This window comes from Bos indicus, chromosome 21 (assembly GCF_029378745.1).
Source record: "Bos indicus isolate NIAB-ARS_2022 breed Sahiwal x Tharparkar chromosome 21, NIAB-ARS_B.indTharparkar_mat_pri_1.0, whole genome shotgun sequence".
In the NCBI taxonomy this organism is placed as follows: domain Eukaryota; kingdom Metazoa; phylum Chordata; class Mammalia; order Artiodactyla; family Bovidae; genus Bos; species Bos indicus.
In genome coordinates this window covers 47,071,701-47,084,051 of record NC_091780.1, presented here as the reverse complement: position 1 = coordinate 47,084,051, position 12,351 = coordinate 47,071,701, and the positions used below count along the sequence as shown (strand labels likewise).

Genomic DNA, 12,351 nt, shown 5'->3' with positions numbered 1-12,351 from the left:
ACTAGATTGTTCTCTGTACCTGAGTCTGTTTCTTTTTTCTATGCTCACTTTTTTACTTTATTTTTCAGATTCCATATATAAGTGATAGCAACTTTCAATCTTTCTCATGGCTGAGTATTATTCCATTGCATCTGTTTATGTGTGTGTGTGTGTGTGTGTGCCATATCTTGTTTATGCATTCATTTGTTGATGGACACTTAGGTTGCTTACGAACCTTAGCTATTGTAAGTAATGCTGCTGTGTACAAGGGGTGCATGTGTCTATTAGAATTAGTGTTTTGTTTTTCTCAGATATATACCCAGGAGTAGAATTTCTGGGTCATGTGATAGTTCAATTTTTAGTTTTTCTGAGAAACATCCATACTGTTTTCCATACTGATAGCACCAATTTACATTCCCACCAACAGTTTATGAGGGTTCCTTTTTCTCCACATCCTCTCCAGTGTTTGCTATTTGTGTTCTATTTGATGTTAGCCATTCTGACAGGTATGAGGTGATTTCTCAGGGTATACCAAGTCTTATTCATCTACTATTAGTCTGTTGATGGATACAGGTTGCTTCCATATCTTGACTGTTATAAACAGTGCTGCTATAAATATTGGAGTGCCTGTATCTTTCAATTTTTTATTTTTATTTTTTCAGATAAATTCCCAGGAGTAGAATTGCTGGGTTATGTGGTAGTTCTATTTCTAGTTTTTTGAGGAAACTCCATACTGTTTTCCATAGTATTGCAACAATTACAGAAATTCTATTTCATAGTTCATAATCATTATAGAATATTCTCATGGATAGATATAATATTTTTCAGTATATCTCTCCAAATAAAAAGCAAGATAAAAATATTTTTGTTTCCAGAATATGAGCAAAGTACCGTACTAGATGGCTAATACAGTGCGTGGTACCTTGTCGGGCTCAGTAGGTGCTTGTTGAATAAATGAACGCATGAAGGAACAGGGAGTTCCCAGGATTAGCAATTGGCAATAGCTAACATCAGAGTTAGTCTCTGAGTTCCTTCACATGGAAGTACTTCTGGCAGGTACCAATGAACTGAAGATTTTTCTAAACCAATGTGGAGAGCAGTGTGATATGGTAATATTAGCTACATTCTGACTCACTTATTCTTCCACACTCGAAGCTCTGGTGCAGTCAATGAAAAGTATATCTAGGAAACTTAGAATGCAATTTGGGCCACAGCCAGTAACTAAATATGAAAATTGTAGTGAATCTAAATATTGGGAGGAAACTGAATTGGTGGGTGACCTGCTGGGTTGGATAGTATTGGAATCATTTGGCTGATGATGCTAATCAGTCACCATTTTGTTTTGAAATGGAAGCCCAGTAATCAAATAAGTTTAGTAAAATTCCTTGTGTTTACAGAGATCTAGTCAAAATGATTCTATATTTTCCTATTTAAGCATCCTAGTGGAAGTCAGGTTTTGCCTTTCTAATTAAATATTTGCTTACATGTGTGATACAATGTCTCTGAATGAAGCAAAAAGGGCACTTCTAATTCTTATGAGAATTAGAGTTTAAATTTTTCTTTATCTCAAGGTCCCAAGTTGCCAGAAATATATATTTGTATTTTATCTATTACCTGCATCAGTTGGATTAGCAAACTCTGAAAATCTTACAGCATATGCATAACAAGAATGAGTCAACAAGGATGACAGCACCATTGGTTGAGATGTAGAATTCTGCTTAAGCCATTTTTCAGTCTTTTCCCCTTAAAATATTACTCAATCCTTGGTTTCTCACCTGTAAAATACAGAGAATATACCTGCTGCCCATCTTACAGATTGTTAAGAGGGGCAACCAGATATGTTCAGATGACAAAACCATGCAGAGTATTAAAACATGAACTTTGAGTCTGAGGAGCTTCAGTTTGAGTTCTGGAACCTCCACTTTGTGATCTTGAGCAAGTAGCTTAATTTCCTCATCTGTTAAGTGGAGGTAATGATAATACCCACCCCATACACTTGTTGAAAGGATTAAGTAAGACGATATATGTAAAGTATCAAACATCTGTGATGATGGCTGACACTAATGAGCAATTCTTGTGTTGCAGGTACCTGGTAACCTGCATGTATGTGCCCTCTAGGGTGTAAATACACTGTGTGAGGTGGAGGACCAGTCAGTGTGCTTCTCCATTCTCAGAGTTTGCTCCCGTGTGATGGCCTTGCTTCTACTACTTGCTTCTCTCCCTCACATCAGCCTCCACCTTTTGGTTGTCACTGTCTTCAGCCACCAAAAGGAATTACCTGTTATTTTACTATGATAACTAGTTTTATTATTATCATAATTGCCATTATTATTAACAGCTAATGTATAGTAAATGCTTACACAGGGCAAAGTTCATTGACTTGTTTATCATCCCAACAATCCTATGAGGATGATTCTATTATTATCCTTATTTTACAGATGAGTGAAGTGAGAATAAACCAGAGAATTAAATACCTGCTTAACCTGGCAAATGGTATTGCTGGGACTCAAAGCTGGGACTGTCTGGCCCTGACCCCTATTTCTAACCACCCTCTGATTTGCGTAATTATTCACAACTGAGTTCAAATTCAGCAAAGCACTTGAGTCAAAATCCATGTGTTACATTTTCCCATGTCCACCAAACACCCAAACTGGTGGAAATCAGGCAGTTAGCCCTCAGTAAATGTTATTTGGATTGACATATCAACATTACTATTTATAAAATAGATAATAAGAACCTACTGTATAGCACTGGGAACTCTACTCAGTACTCTGTAATGACCTATATGGGAAAAGAATCTAAAAAAGAGTGGATATATGTATTGTTGATTCACTTTACTGTGTAACAGAAACTAGCACAATATTGTAAATCAACTATACTCCAATAAAAATTCATTTTAAAAAGACCTAATAGAAGTCCTCTCTTTTCATTTTGATGGTTTAGCACACTATAGTTTAAAATGATTAAAAACATCTTTGTTGTTTTTCAGTCGCTAAGTTGTGTCTGACTCTTTTTGACCCCATGGACTACAGCACACCAGGCTTCCCTTCCTTCACTGTCTCCTGAAGTTTGCCCAGATTGGTGTCCACTGAGGTGGTAAAGCTATCTAACCATCTCATCCTCTGCCACCGTCTTCTCCTTTTTGCCCTCAGTCTTTTCCATCATCAGGGTCTTTTCCGATGAGCCAGCTCTTTGCATCAGGTAGTCCCAGGGACGGGGGAGCCTGGTGGGCTGCCATCTATGGGGTTGCACAGAGTCGGACACGACTGAAGCGACTTAGCAGCAGCGGCAGCAGCCAAAGTATTAGAGCTTCAGCTTCAGCATCAGTCCTTCCAATGAATATTCAAGGTTGATTTCCTTTAGGATTTATTGCTTGGATCTCCTTGCAGTCCAAGGAACTCTTCAAGAGTCTTCTCCAGCACCACAACTTGAAGGCATCAATTCTTCGGCCCTCAGCCTTCTTTATGGTCCAATTCTCATATCCATACATGACTACTGGAAAAATCATAGCTTTGACTATATGGACCTTTGTTGGCAAAGTGATATCTCTGCTTTTTAATATGCTGTCTAGGTTTGTCGTAGCTTCCCTTCCAAGCAAGCATCTTTTAATTTCGGGCTTTGGTAACCATCTGCAGTAATTCTGGAGCCCAAGAAAATAAAATCTGTCACTGCTTACACTTTTTCCTCATCTATTTGCCATGAAGTGATGGGACTGGATGCCATGATCTTAGAAAACATGTTGATCTGTACTTTCAATTAAAGCCATTGGTTCCTCTGTTGCTGAAGAATCTAGATGATCTCTAAGCTCCCCGTCTCTCCTGCTCTCAGGTGCTGGGAGTGGGTGAGGATGTAGAGAAAGCTTAGGCCAGAAGCAGGAAGAGCTGGTGTTGGCCAGTGTGGACCCAGGCAGCCTCCCTTCTACCCTGTTTCTCCCATCCCCAGGAAAACTGCCTCTCTGCTTTCCTCGGCCGTCTAGGCTGCCTTTCTCAGAACACAAGCACAGTGCCCAGAAGCCTGCTCAGCACCTTCGGAATCTTTCCAACAGAAATGAACTGTGGCTGAACTTGTCCTCAAGTCTCCTTTGAAAACCAAAATAAATAATTTAAGTTGATAGTTAATGTGCCAGAACAAAAACAACAACAACAACAACAACAAAATCTCATTGTGTAGCAGAGAGAATGAATTTTAACCTTCTGAGATTTTTTGTTTTCCTCTATGAAATGGCTTTTATTGTTTTAAGATGTGTTCCTATGTGTTTTTTTTTCCTTCATGTCACAAAAAAGGGCTTTCTTAGGATTAATATATTGTCATTAATCCTCTTAAATGAAAAAAAGAAGTCGAGTGTAGAATTGTAGCTAGAGTTTCTAAAACATTTACCAGTAAAAGCTATAGGATTTTACTCTATAAACAAACTCATTTAAATGTATCAGGTTAATTACCTAAGCTACAAATACAAGTTGGATGAAAAGCCTTGATTGAATCTGTCCTGTTCTGTTTGGCTGACACAGCCTTAATTGCATATGGTAAGAAAACACTTTTAGTAAGTACATCAGACTGCCATGACCACTCCAGCAACCTGCTCCAGTGAAATTTCAAACAAATGTCATGTCAGTGCTTGCCTTATAGGGAAAAAAAAAAAAAAGAAAATTAAACGCTGAACATTTCCCCTTATTTGCTATTCAGTATTCAAAATTTAAGAGGGAGAGATATCCTTTGTGCTGTACCTCCAAAAAAGGAAACAGTCACTCAACCTTATTTAAAAACTCATGTGAATTGTTGTAATTGTATTGTAATGAATTATAAACCTCAGAGCAAACTGCAGTGATTTCTTTAGCAATTTCCAAAAGGAGCATAGACTGGATTCTAGCAGTCAAGGTATTTCAACCTTGGGTAATCAGTCAAAGGCTAGAAAGAAGTAAATTAAAAGTAACCCAGTCCTCTCAACACCATTGATTTATCATTTATCACAGCAAGTGTTACACACACTAATTGCCCACTTTCTTGAGGAAATCTACAATCAACTGCTATTTATCCATGGCTGATTTCTAACCTAACGCCAGTTTAAACTATTGAGGCAATGGAATCAAGACTAATTGTAACATTGGCTTTAGAAAAACATAATTAGGAAGGTAAATATACTGGATTCAGGAGCCAAATATACATTCCTTTTGGATTATGCATGGTTATGGATTTCTAGTTTATCTTCATGGCTAATCCCCTCCATTAGTGTGGATGATCCAGAATTGGATGCAACTATTGACATGTTGAAAATGATGCTAGTCATTATCTGACATTAGTTTCACTAATTCCACCAAAGGTATTTTTTCTTCACCAACAATCTTCCTTTTAAGTCCTGTTGTCATGCATGCAATTTTGTTTACATTTGGGGTTTCCTAATTTTAAAAAGCATGAATCTAGGCATGATAATTCATGTTTGGAGGAGGAGGTCCCTAAAAATTCTGGGCTTGAAGGGAAGCTGAAATGGTAATTTTCTCTGTTTCATGGTCCCAAAGATGACCTTTCTGGCTTTGCTCCTCTCTCCTTCAGCAACCATCCACCATGAGTTATGCAAGACACATCATTAAGAAGGAAGGTTTGGGACTCGGAGGCCTCAACAAAGGATTTACAGCAACTTTGGGACGTCATGGAGTTTTCAATATGGTTTATTTTGGCTTCTACTTCAATGTCAAAAACATTATTCCTGTCAATAAGGTAACTATTTCATAGGTTCAAATCCTGGAGGAAAAATCCTATCAATGATGGTAGCTACATAGGTAGAGTGTTTATCCTTCCAAGTCACTGTGCTGAACTCTTACATCTGTTACCTAGTTTGATCCTCACATCAGCCTTGTTCACTGAGTATTGTTATCTTTATTTTGAATTCAGAAACTAAAACTTAGTTAGAAAGATCAAGTAAATTGCCCAGAGTCACATAATAAAGAGCAAAGCAGACCTCTGAAACCAAGTCTGACACCAAAATTATTCTTCTTGAAGAATACGCGATTATACCTGAATGTTTCACATTTATCACTAATAGGAATTTCTAGAAACTGTTATTACTTAATTTTTATCTCAGAAGTATAACTTTTTCAAAGTTGAAATTTTCAGTCTAAATACGTTTTGAGTTTATGAAAGAAAGTTATCAGCCTAAAATTTAAATCTTATATAGATAGTAATTTTAAAATTTACCTAAGTTAATTAGGGTAAGTATTAAATTAACTCTTCTAGGATCATTCACTTTTGACATGAAATAACAATAATAATTTTTAATAGTAACTCACGTATGTCAGCAGCCTTTCCACTTTGATAAAATAAAAGTAGCACATCATGTGATTTAAAATGAGCATCTTTCACTACAGCATCACAAACTTTTCTCCCACCATCATAGTGCTTGCTTGCAATCAAATATGTAATTCTGGAAGCACCAAATGGGGAAACATTTTTCACATGCAGGTATTTTCCCACAGGAGTTCAGTTCTTCATTTTGCCTAGTACAAAAATATTGAAGAACTTTTTATAAAGCATAAAAATATTCCTGATATGGCTGTCACCTGATTTGGTAAAGTAATGTTGGTTGTACTTGTTTTTTTCCAGTTATCCCTTTTAATCTAGGTCAGTACTTATCTCAAAAAGTGAAAGTGAAAGTCACTCAGTTGTGTCTGACTCTTTGTGACCCCATGGACTATACAGTCCATGGAATTCTTCAAGCCAGAATATTGGAGTGGGTAGCCTTTCCCTTCTCCAAGGGATCTTCCAAGTAACAGCTAAATCCAAGGCATGTTCCCAATTAACTTTCCATTGACGTTGTCTCACTCATTAGCCAAAATTGTTAACCAGAAATCTCACTTATTTAGCATAAGCTCATGTTTTGTTCATCTGAAATCAATGAATAACCACAGAATAGATAGATTTCCCCAATGAGTGACAGTTCTGACACTGGCGGTCCTCAGTGTCCTTCTCCTGTTGGGCTCATGAAATATAGAAATAGAGTGCAATAAATACTTTGGTCCTGGATGACATGAGAGAGTTCAACTTTCAATATATTAAAAAAATGCTTTTAGCAGAAACAGGCTAAATAATCCGTGGAACCCAGGGCAAAATGAAAACGTTCAAAAATTAAGTCCTTTTGGACTGGGTTGGAGAAGTCAATGGTGGGATGATTTGAGAGAATAGCATAGAAACATGTATATTATCATATGTGAAATAGATTGCCAGTCCAGGTTCGATGCATGAGACAGGGTGCACAGGACCGGTGCACTGGGATGACCCTGAGGGATGGGATGGGGAGGGAGGTGGGAGGGGGCTTCAGGATGGGGAACACATGTATACCCATGGCTGATTCATATCAATGTATGGCAAAACCAATACAATATTGTAAAGTAATTAGCCTCCAATTAAAATAAATTAATTTTAAAAAACTAAGAATTTCAAGGGACTTCCCTGGCAGTCCAGTGGTTAAAACACTATGCTTTCACTGCAAGGGGCATGGGTTCTATCCCTGGTCAGGGAACTAAGATCCTGCATACTGGCATGGTAAGGTCAAAAAACAGAAAAAAAACAACCCAATTTCAAGACAGCAACCGTAGTGTCCCAGGTGGCGCTAGTGGTAAAGAATCTGCCTGCCAGTGCAGGAGATGCAAGAGACTGGTTTGATCCCTGGGTTGGGAAGATCCCCTGGAAGAGTAAAATAGCAACCCACTCCAGTATTCTTGCCTGAAAAATTTCATGGAGAGAGGAGCCTGGTGGCCTACAGTCCAGGGGATCGCAAAGAGCCAAACACGACTGAGCATGCATACAAAAAATTGTGGAGCAATAAACCAAGCATGGGGCTCCTCTAAGTGCAGGCTCTGGGCAACTGCACAAGCCACACACCCGTGAAGCTGATGTTTTTTTAAACTCTGAGCTGAGTGATTCATACAATGTGGGAGAAATGTCCATACCTCTTTCTCTAGCTATCCAAAGGCTTGAAGCAAATAGAAATTACACACAATGAAATGAATGATATAATTTACAAATATTATATAATAATATATATCTCATTACATTTATTTGTGCATTATTTTAATGCATATATTATCATAATAATATGAATTTGGTTATATCTAAGGAAGAATTTCAGAAAGATCAATAAGATTTATATATGATTATGTGTTGTGTTGTTTAGTCATTCAGTTGTGTCTGACTCTTTGATACCCTGTGGACTGTAGCCTGCCGGGCTCCTCTGTCCATGGGATTTCCCAGGTAAAAATACCGGAGTGGGTTGCCATTTCCTTCTCTAGGATATCTTCCTAACCCAAAGATCAAACCCAAGTCTCCTGCATTGATGAGCACATTCTTTACCACTGAGCCATCTGGGAAGCCTGACTGTATGTTACTAATGCTTTAAAAAAGTCCACAAATACAAACTTCATTTAACAATTAATCAATACACTTAAGTTATTAAATTTTACACGTTGTGAAAAAAGCAGAAGCTTAAACATGTATTTATTAGTTAAAAGACATCATAGTATTCTGAAATTATGGAAAGAGCTCATTTATCTTGCCAGTTCACAGGGTTCAGATTATATTGGCCCTTATAGGCCACACTAAGGATTCTTCTGTTTATCTGAAGAGCACTGGGAAGCCAACAGAAGATTTTAAGCAGGGGAATTATATGATAATTCTGGCTGCAGCGTGGAAAATGGGTAGAGTGGGGTAGTGAGCAAAAGACAGAGTATAACATGGAAATGATTGTTATATGCAATGCGGGGGTCATGAACTAGTATTCATGGTGAAGAAAAGAAGAAGTGGGTCGATTTGAGCCAGAATCTGTAGGATGTGGTGATGGAGTCTGTGTGCATGTTGATAAAAGAGTGGTGGGTGGGGATGATTCCTAGGTTTGGGGTTTGAACAACTAGAAGGATAATGGTGCCATTGATTGGGAAAGAATACCCTTGAAAAAGAACAAATTTGGGGAAAAAATTATTTCCTGAGCCTGGAAAACTGATTTAACTACGTTTGAACTCCAAAGTACAGACATTGAGGCAGTGATTGCGTGTGGAATCTTGAGAGGAGGGCCCTAAGATGGAGACAGACAGCCAGACGTCATCGGTATACCCAAGGCGAGCATACTTTTTTTTTTTTTTTTTAGTTTTTATTGGAGTGTAGTTGCCCTACAGTGTTGTGTTAGTTTCTACTGTACAGCAAAGTGAATCAGCTATATGTATACATGTACCTCCTCTTTTTTGGATTTCTTTCCCGTTTAGGTCACCACAGAGCACTGAGTAGAGTTCCCTGTGCTATACAGGTTCTCATTAGTTAGCTATTTTATATCAATAGCGTGTATGTGTCAGTCCCAATCTCCCAATTCCTCTTTCCCTCCTTCCCCTTGGTATCCATATATATCATATATTAATGCATATATGTGGAATCTAGAAAAGTGGTATAGATGATCTTATTTGCAAAGCAGAAACAGAGGCACAGGCACTTGAACATTCATTTTCTGGAGAATGATCATGGGCCAATCACTGTAACGCTTTGAGCATCTGAGTATTTTAAATCTGTAAATTGAAAAGCAAAGAGTGTTCTTTCTACCTGACAAAATGGTTTTGAGGATTAAAATAAATAGCAAGTGAAGTTTGTGAATTTTAAGGTGCTGTGGAAGTGTTAGGCGTGGGGGCTGCTGCTGACAGGGACGGGGAGAAGTAGGGCAGCGAGGAGGGTAGTGGAGACAGTCAGCATGCAGAACAGTGTGAAGAGCTTTTCCCCAGAACTGTTCCTTTTGCACTTAAATGAACACTGTGGGGTTCGTTGTGGGTTTTGTTTTCTAGGGGTTTTTTGCCTAGAACAAAGTCATTGATTTTATGTGTTCTGTAATCTAAGCCTGATTCAGAACTGGGAAACCAGTATTCTTTAAATTTAAACCATAATAAATCAATGCTTTGTGCAGGGGAAGGTATGATAATCATTAAAACATGTTGAAGAACGTCATCAAGTTGTTAACCACGAGGAGGAGGTGGTGTTCCTTGAAGGCTTTTTTCCGTCTTCGCTCTAGGACAGCTCCAGCCATACACTCCGGACAGTTTGTTTACAGGATTGTTGTTTCAGTTTCCTCACCCAGAAATTGTTCATTCTGTTGTCCCAAGGGAATTTGAGATTTCACCAACTCTGACTGGCATGAGATAATTCTAGATTTTTCTTTAATATTTTCTAAACTTTATAAGCTGTCTACCAATATTTTCCATTTTCAAAGTATTTGATTTTATAAGAAACTGTCCATATGATCATATCTGAGGAGTGGAAGTCAAGAGCCATGTGCATGTGTGTGTGTGTGTGTTAAGTTGGCGGGGAGGGAAGTGTAAGAAAAAGCATAGTGCAGGAAAAGTACTTTTTCTTTATAGCATTCTGAGCTGTTGGAAGCCTCTACAAGAAGCCTGTATAAATTTTATAATAGGAAATAAATCAGTGAAAATTTTAATATAATCTTATAGAGTACCTAGTTAACTTTTTCACATTTTATTCAACTCTGTGTCTACAGAGTTAAAATAAGAACTTGAAACAGTGAGTTCAGATAACTCAGGTCAGATATCCACCCTGAAGTTTTTAACTTTAGTTCTTCAGATTGATGATCTCTGGTAGATTCCTTTTTCATGTTTCGCTGAGATATCCTGACCTCCTATGCCATTCTGTACTACTAAAATCATATTTGTAAACTCCATGATTTTGCCTGATCCTTGTCACAATGACTGACATTTTCAGGTGAGGAAATAGAAACAGTAAGTAAAGGCCCCAAGGTGAAAGTTACTGACATAATCCATCTGAAGGTATACAGCAGGGGGCGGAGAAGGTAATGGCAACCCACTCCAGTATTCTTGCCTGGAGAATCCCAGGGACAGAGGAGCCTGGTGGGCTGCCGTCTATGGGGTCGCACAGAGTCGGACATGACTGAAGTGACTTAGCAGCAGCAGCAATACAGCAGAGGGAAGGAAAGAACCGGAGGGAGAACTCGTTCTGCTATTCCTTGTAGTGCTACATCTGCATCTTACCTTGACTTGTGTCACACATAAACTGTCACTTTAAAATGGTTACTAAAATTTAAATAAGTGAACTTGGTAGACTATCCAGTCAGTGTAACCAGATTCTACTTTTACCCCATTCAGACCTGGAAACTGGTCCTCCCTTTTCACCTCCTTAGTCTCTGATCCATAGAAACAAAGAATTATAAGACATAACCCTGGAAGAGCTGGGCATTACCAGTTTGAAAACGTAGATGTTCCTATAAGATATTGAATAGATGGCTACAATAGAAATGTTTGCTTTGAATAGTAAGTGACCATGGAATTCATTTAATGGCGACATTCATTTTCATCTTTCAGTAAATGGAATGCAATGTCAGTATAAAGAATTATCCCTTCTCAGAAAGAGGCCATCACATCTCAAAGTAAAGCCTTCTAGAAATACATATTGATTACTTTAAACACTGACATCTTTTTAAAATATTAATGAAGGTAAGCTTTCATTGCAAAACCAATTTATTTCATTTTCATTCCTAGATAGGGTGTTCAAAGCATTTTATTTGTGATGGTGGCACACAAATGGGAATCCTAAAACTTAAATGTTACATTGCTTTGATAACTTTTGTCTTCTAGTTCCATGTTTACTGCTTTTCCTATGTTTCCATAAGTAAAATAATGATAAGAGTAGAAACTGCTGTCTAAAGCACATGGCTGCCAACAGTATTAACTGCTTTTAGTTTGCATCCTAATTAAGCATGTTTGCAGGTTGTTTTGCCAAAAACAATAGACCTTTTGTGTTGAATTCTGCCATAATATAAATTACATGTGTGGGTTAGAAATATTCTAGGAGAGAACAATTTTTCATAAGTTCAATCTTTCTTACTTAATAAACCATTTAGACCTGTCCCTGTGGTCGTTTTACTATGGACAGCATTAAGTCAAACACTTTATTTTCTCATAAGGTAATATTCAGAAAAGATTGCCTTTTAAGCAACACAAATGTTTCTCTTTTGATTTTTAACATTTTCTTTGTTTTGTAAATTCTGTAGAAAGTCTGAGGGTGGTGCCAGACACACTTCAGTTTATCAGAAGAAATGTGGGAATGTGTTGGTTTCATGATTTAGAGCTCTGTCCTTCCCTAAGGTGTGCACTGAGCAGAATGACAAATGCACCTTTGGGTTCCAGAGGAGAACTTAGACAGAGCTGTTTATATTTTGAAAAGAAGAATCTCAGTAGGATTAGATCATAGTAGGATTTAATTTATGACCATTTATTTTTCTGATTCTCTCTTACTTGATCATTAGTCTTACCAATCATCCGGTAATGGGAAGGCCAAGAGCATTAAAGTTTCATTAAGAACAACTCTCCTTTCTGGTAA

General features: G+C 37.8%; 1 protein-coding gene across 5 annotated transcripts in view; it reads left to right on the top strand.

Moving 5' to 3' along the window:
* The window catches only part of SLC25A21 (solute carrier family 25 member 21), a 538,464-nt gene that overhangs the window by 503,365 nt on the left and 22,748 nt on the right, over positions 1–12,351 (top strand). For all 5 annotated transcript variants that reach the window (XM_070775474.1, XM_070775472.1, XM_070775473.1 and 2 more), the window contains one exon: positions 5,527–5,691. In XM_070775474.1, the coding sequence (XP_070631575.1) occupies positions 5,527–5,691 (165 nt within the window). The remainder of the gene's footprint in view (positions 1–5,526; positions 5,692–12,351) is intronic.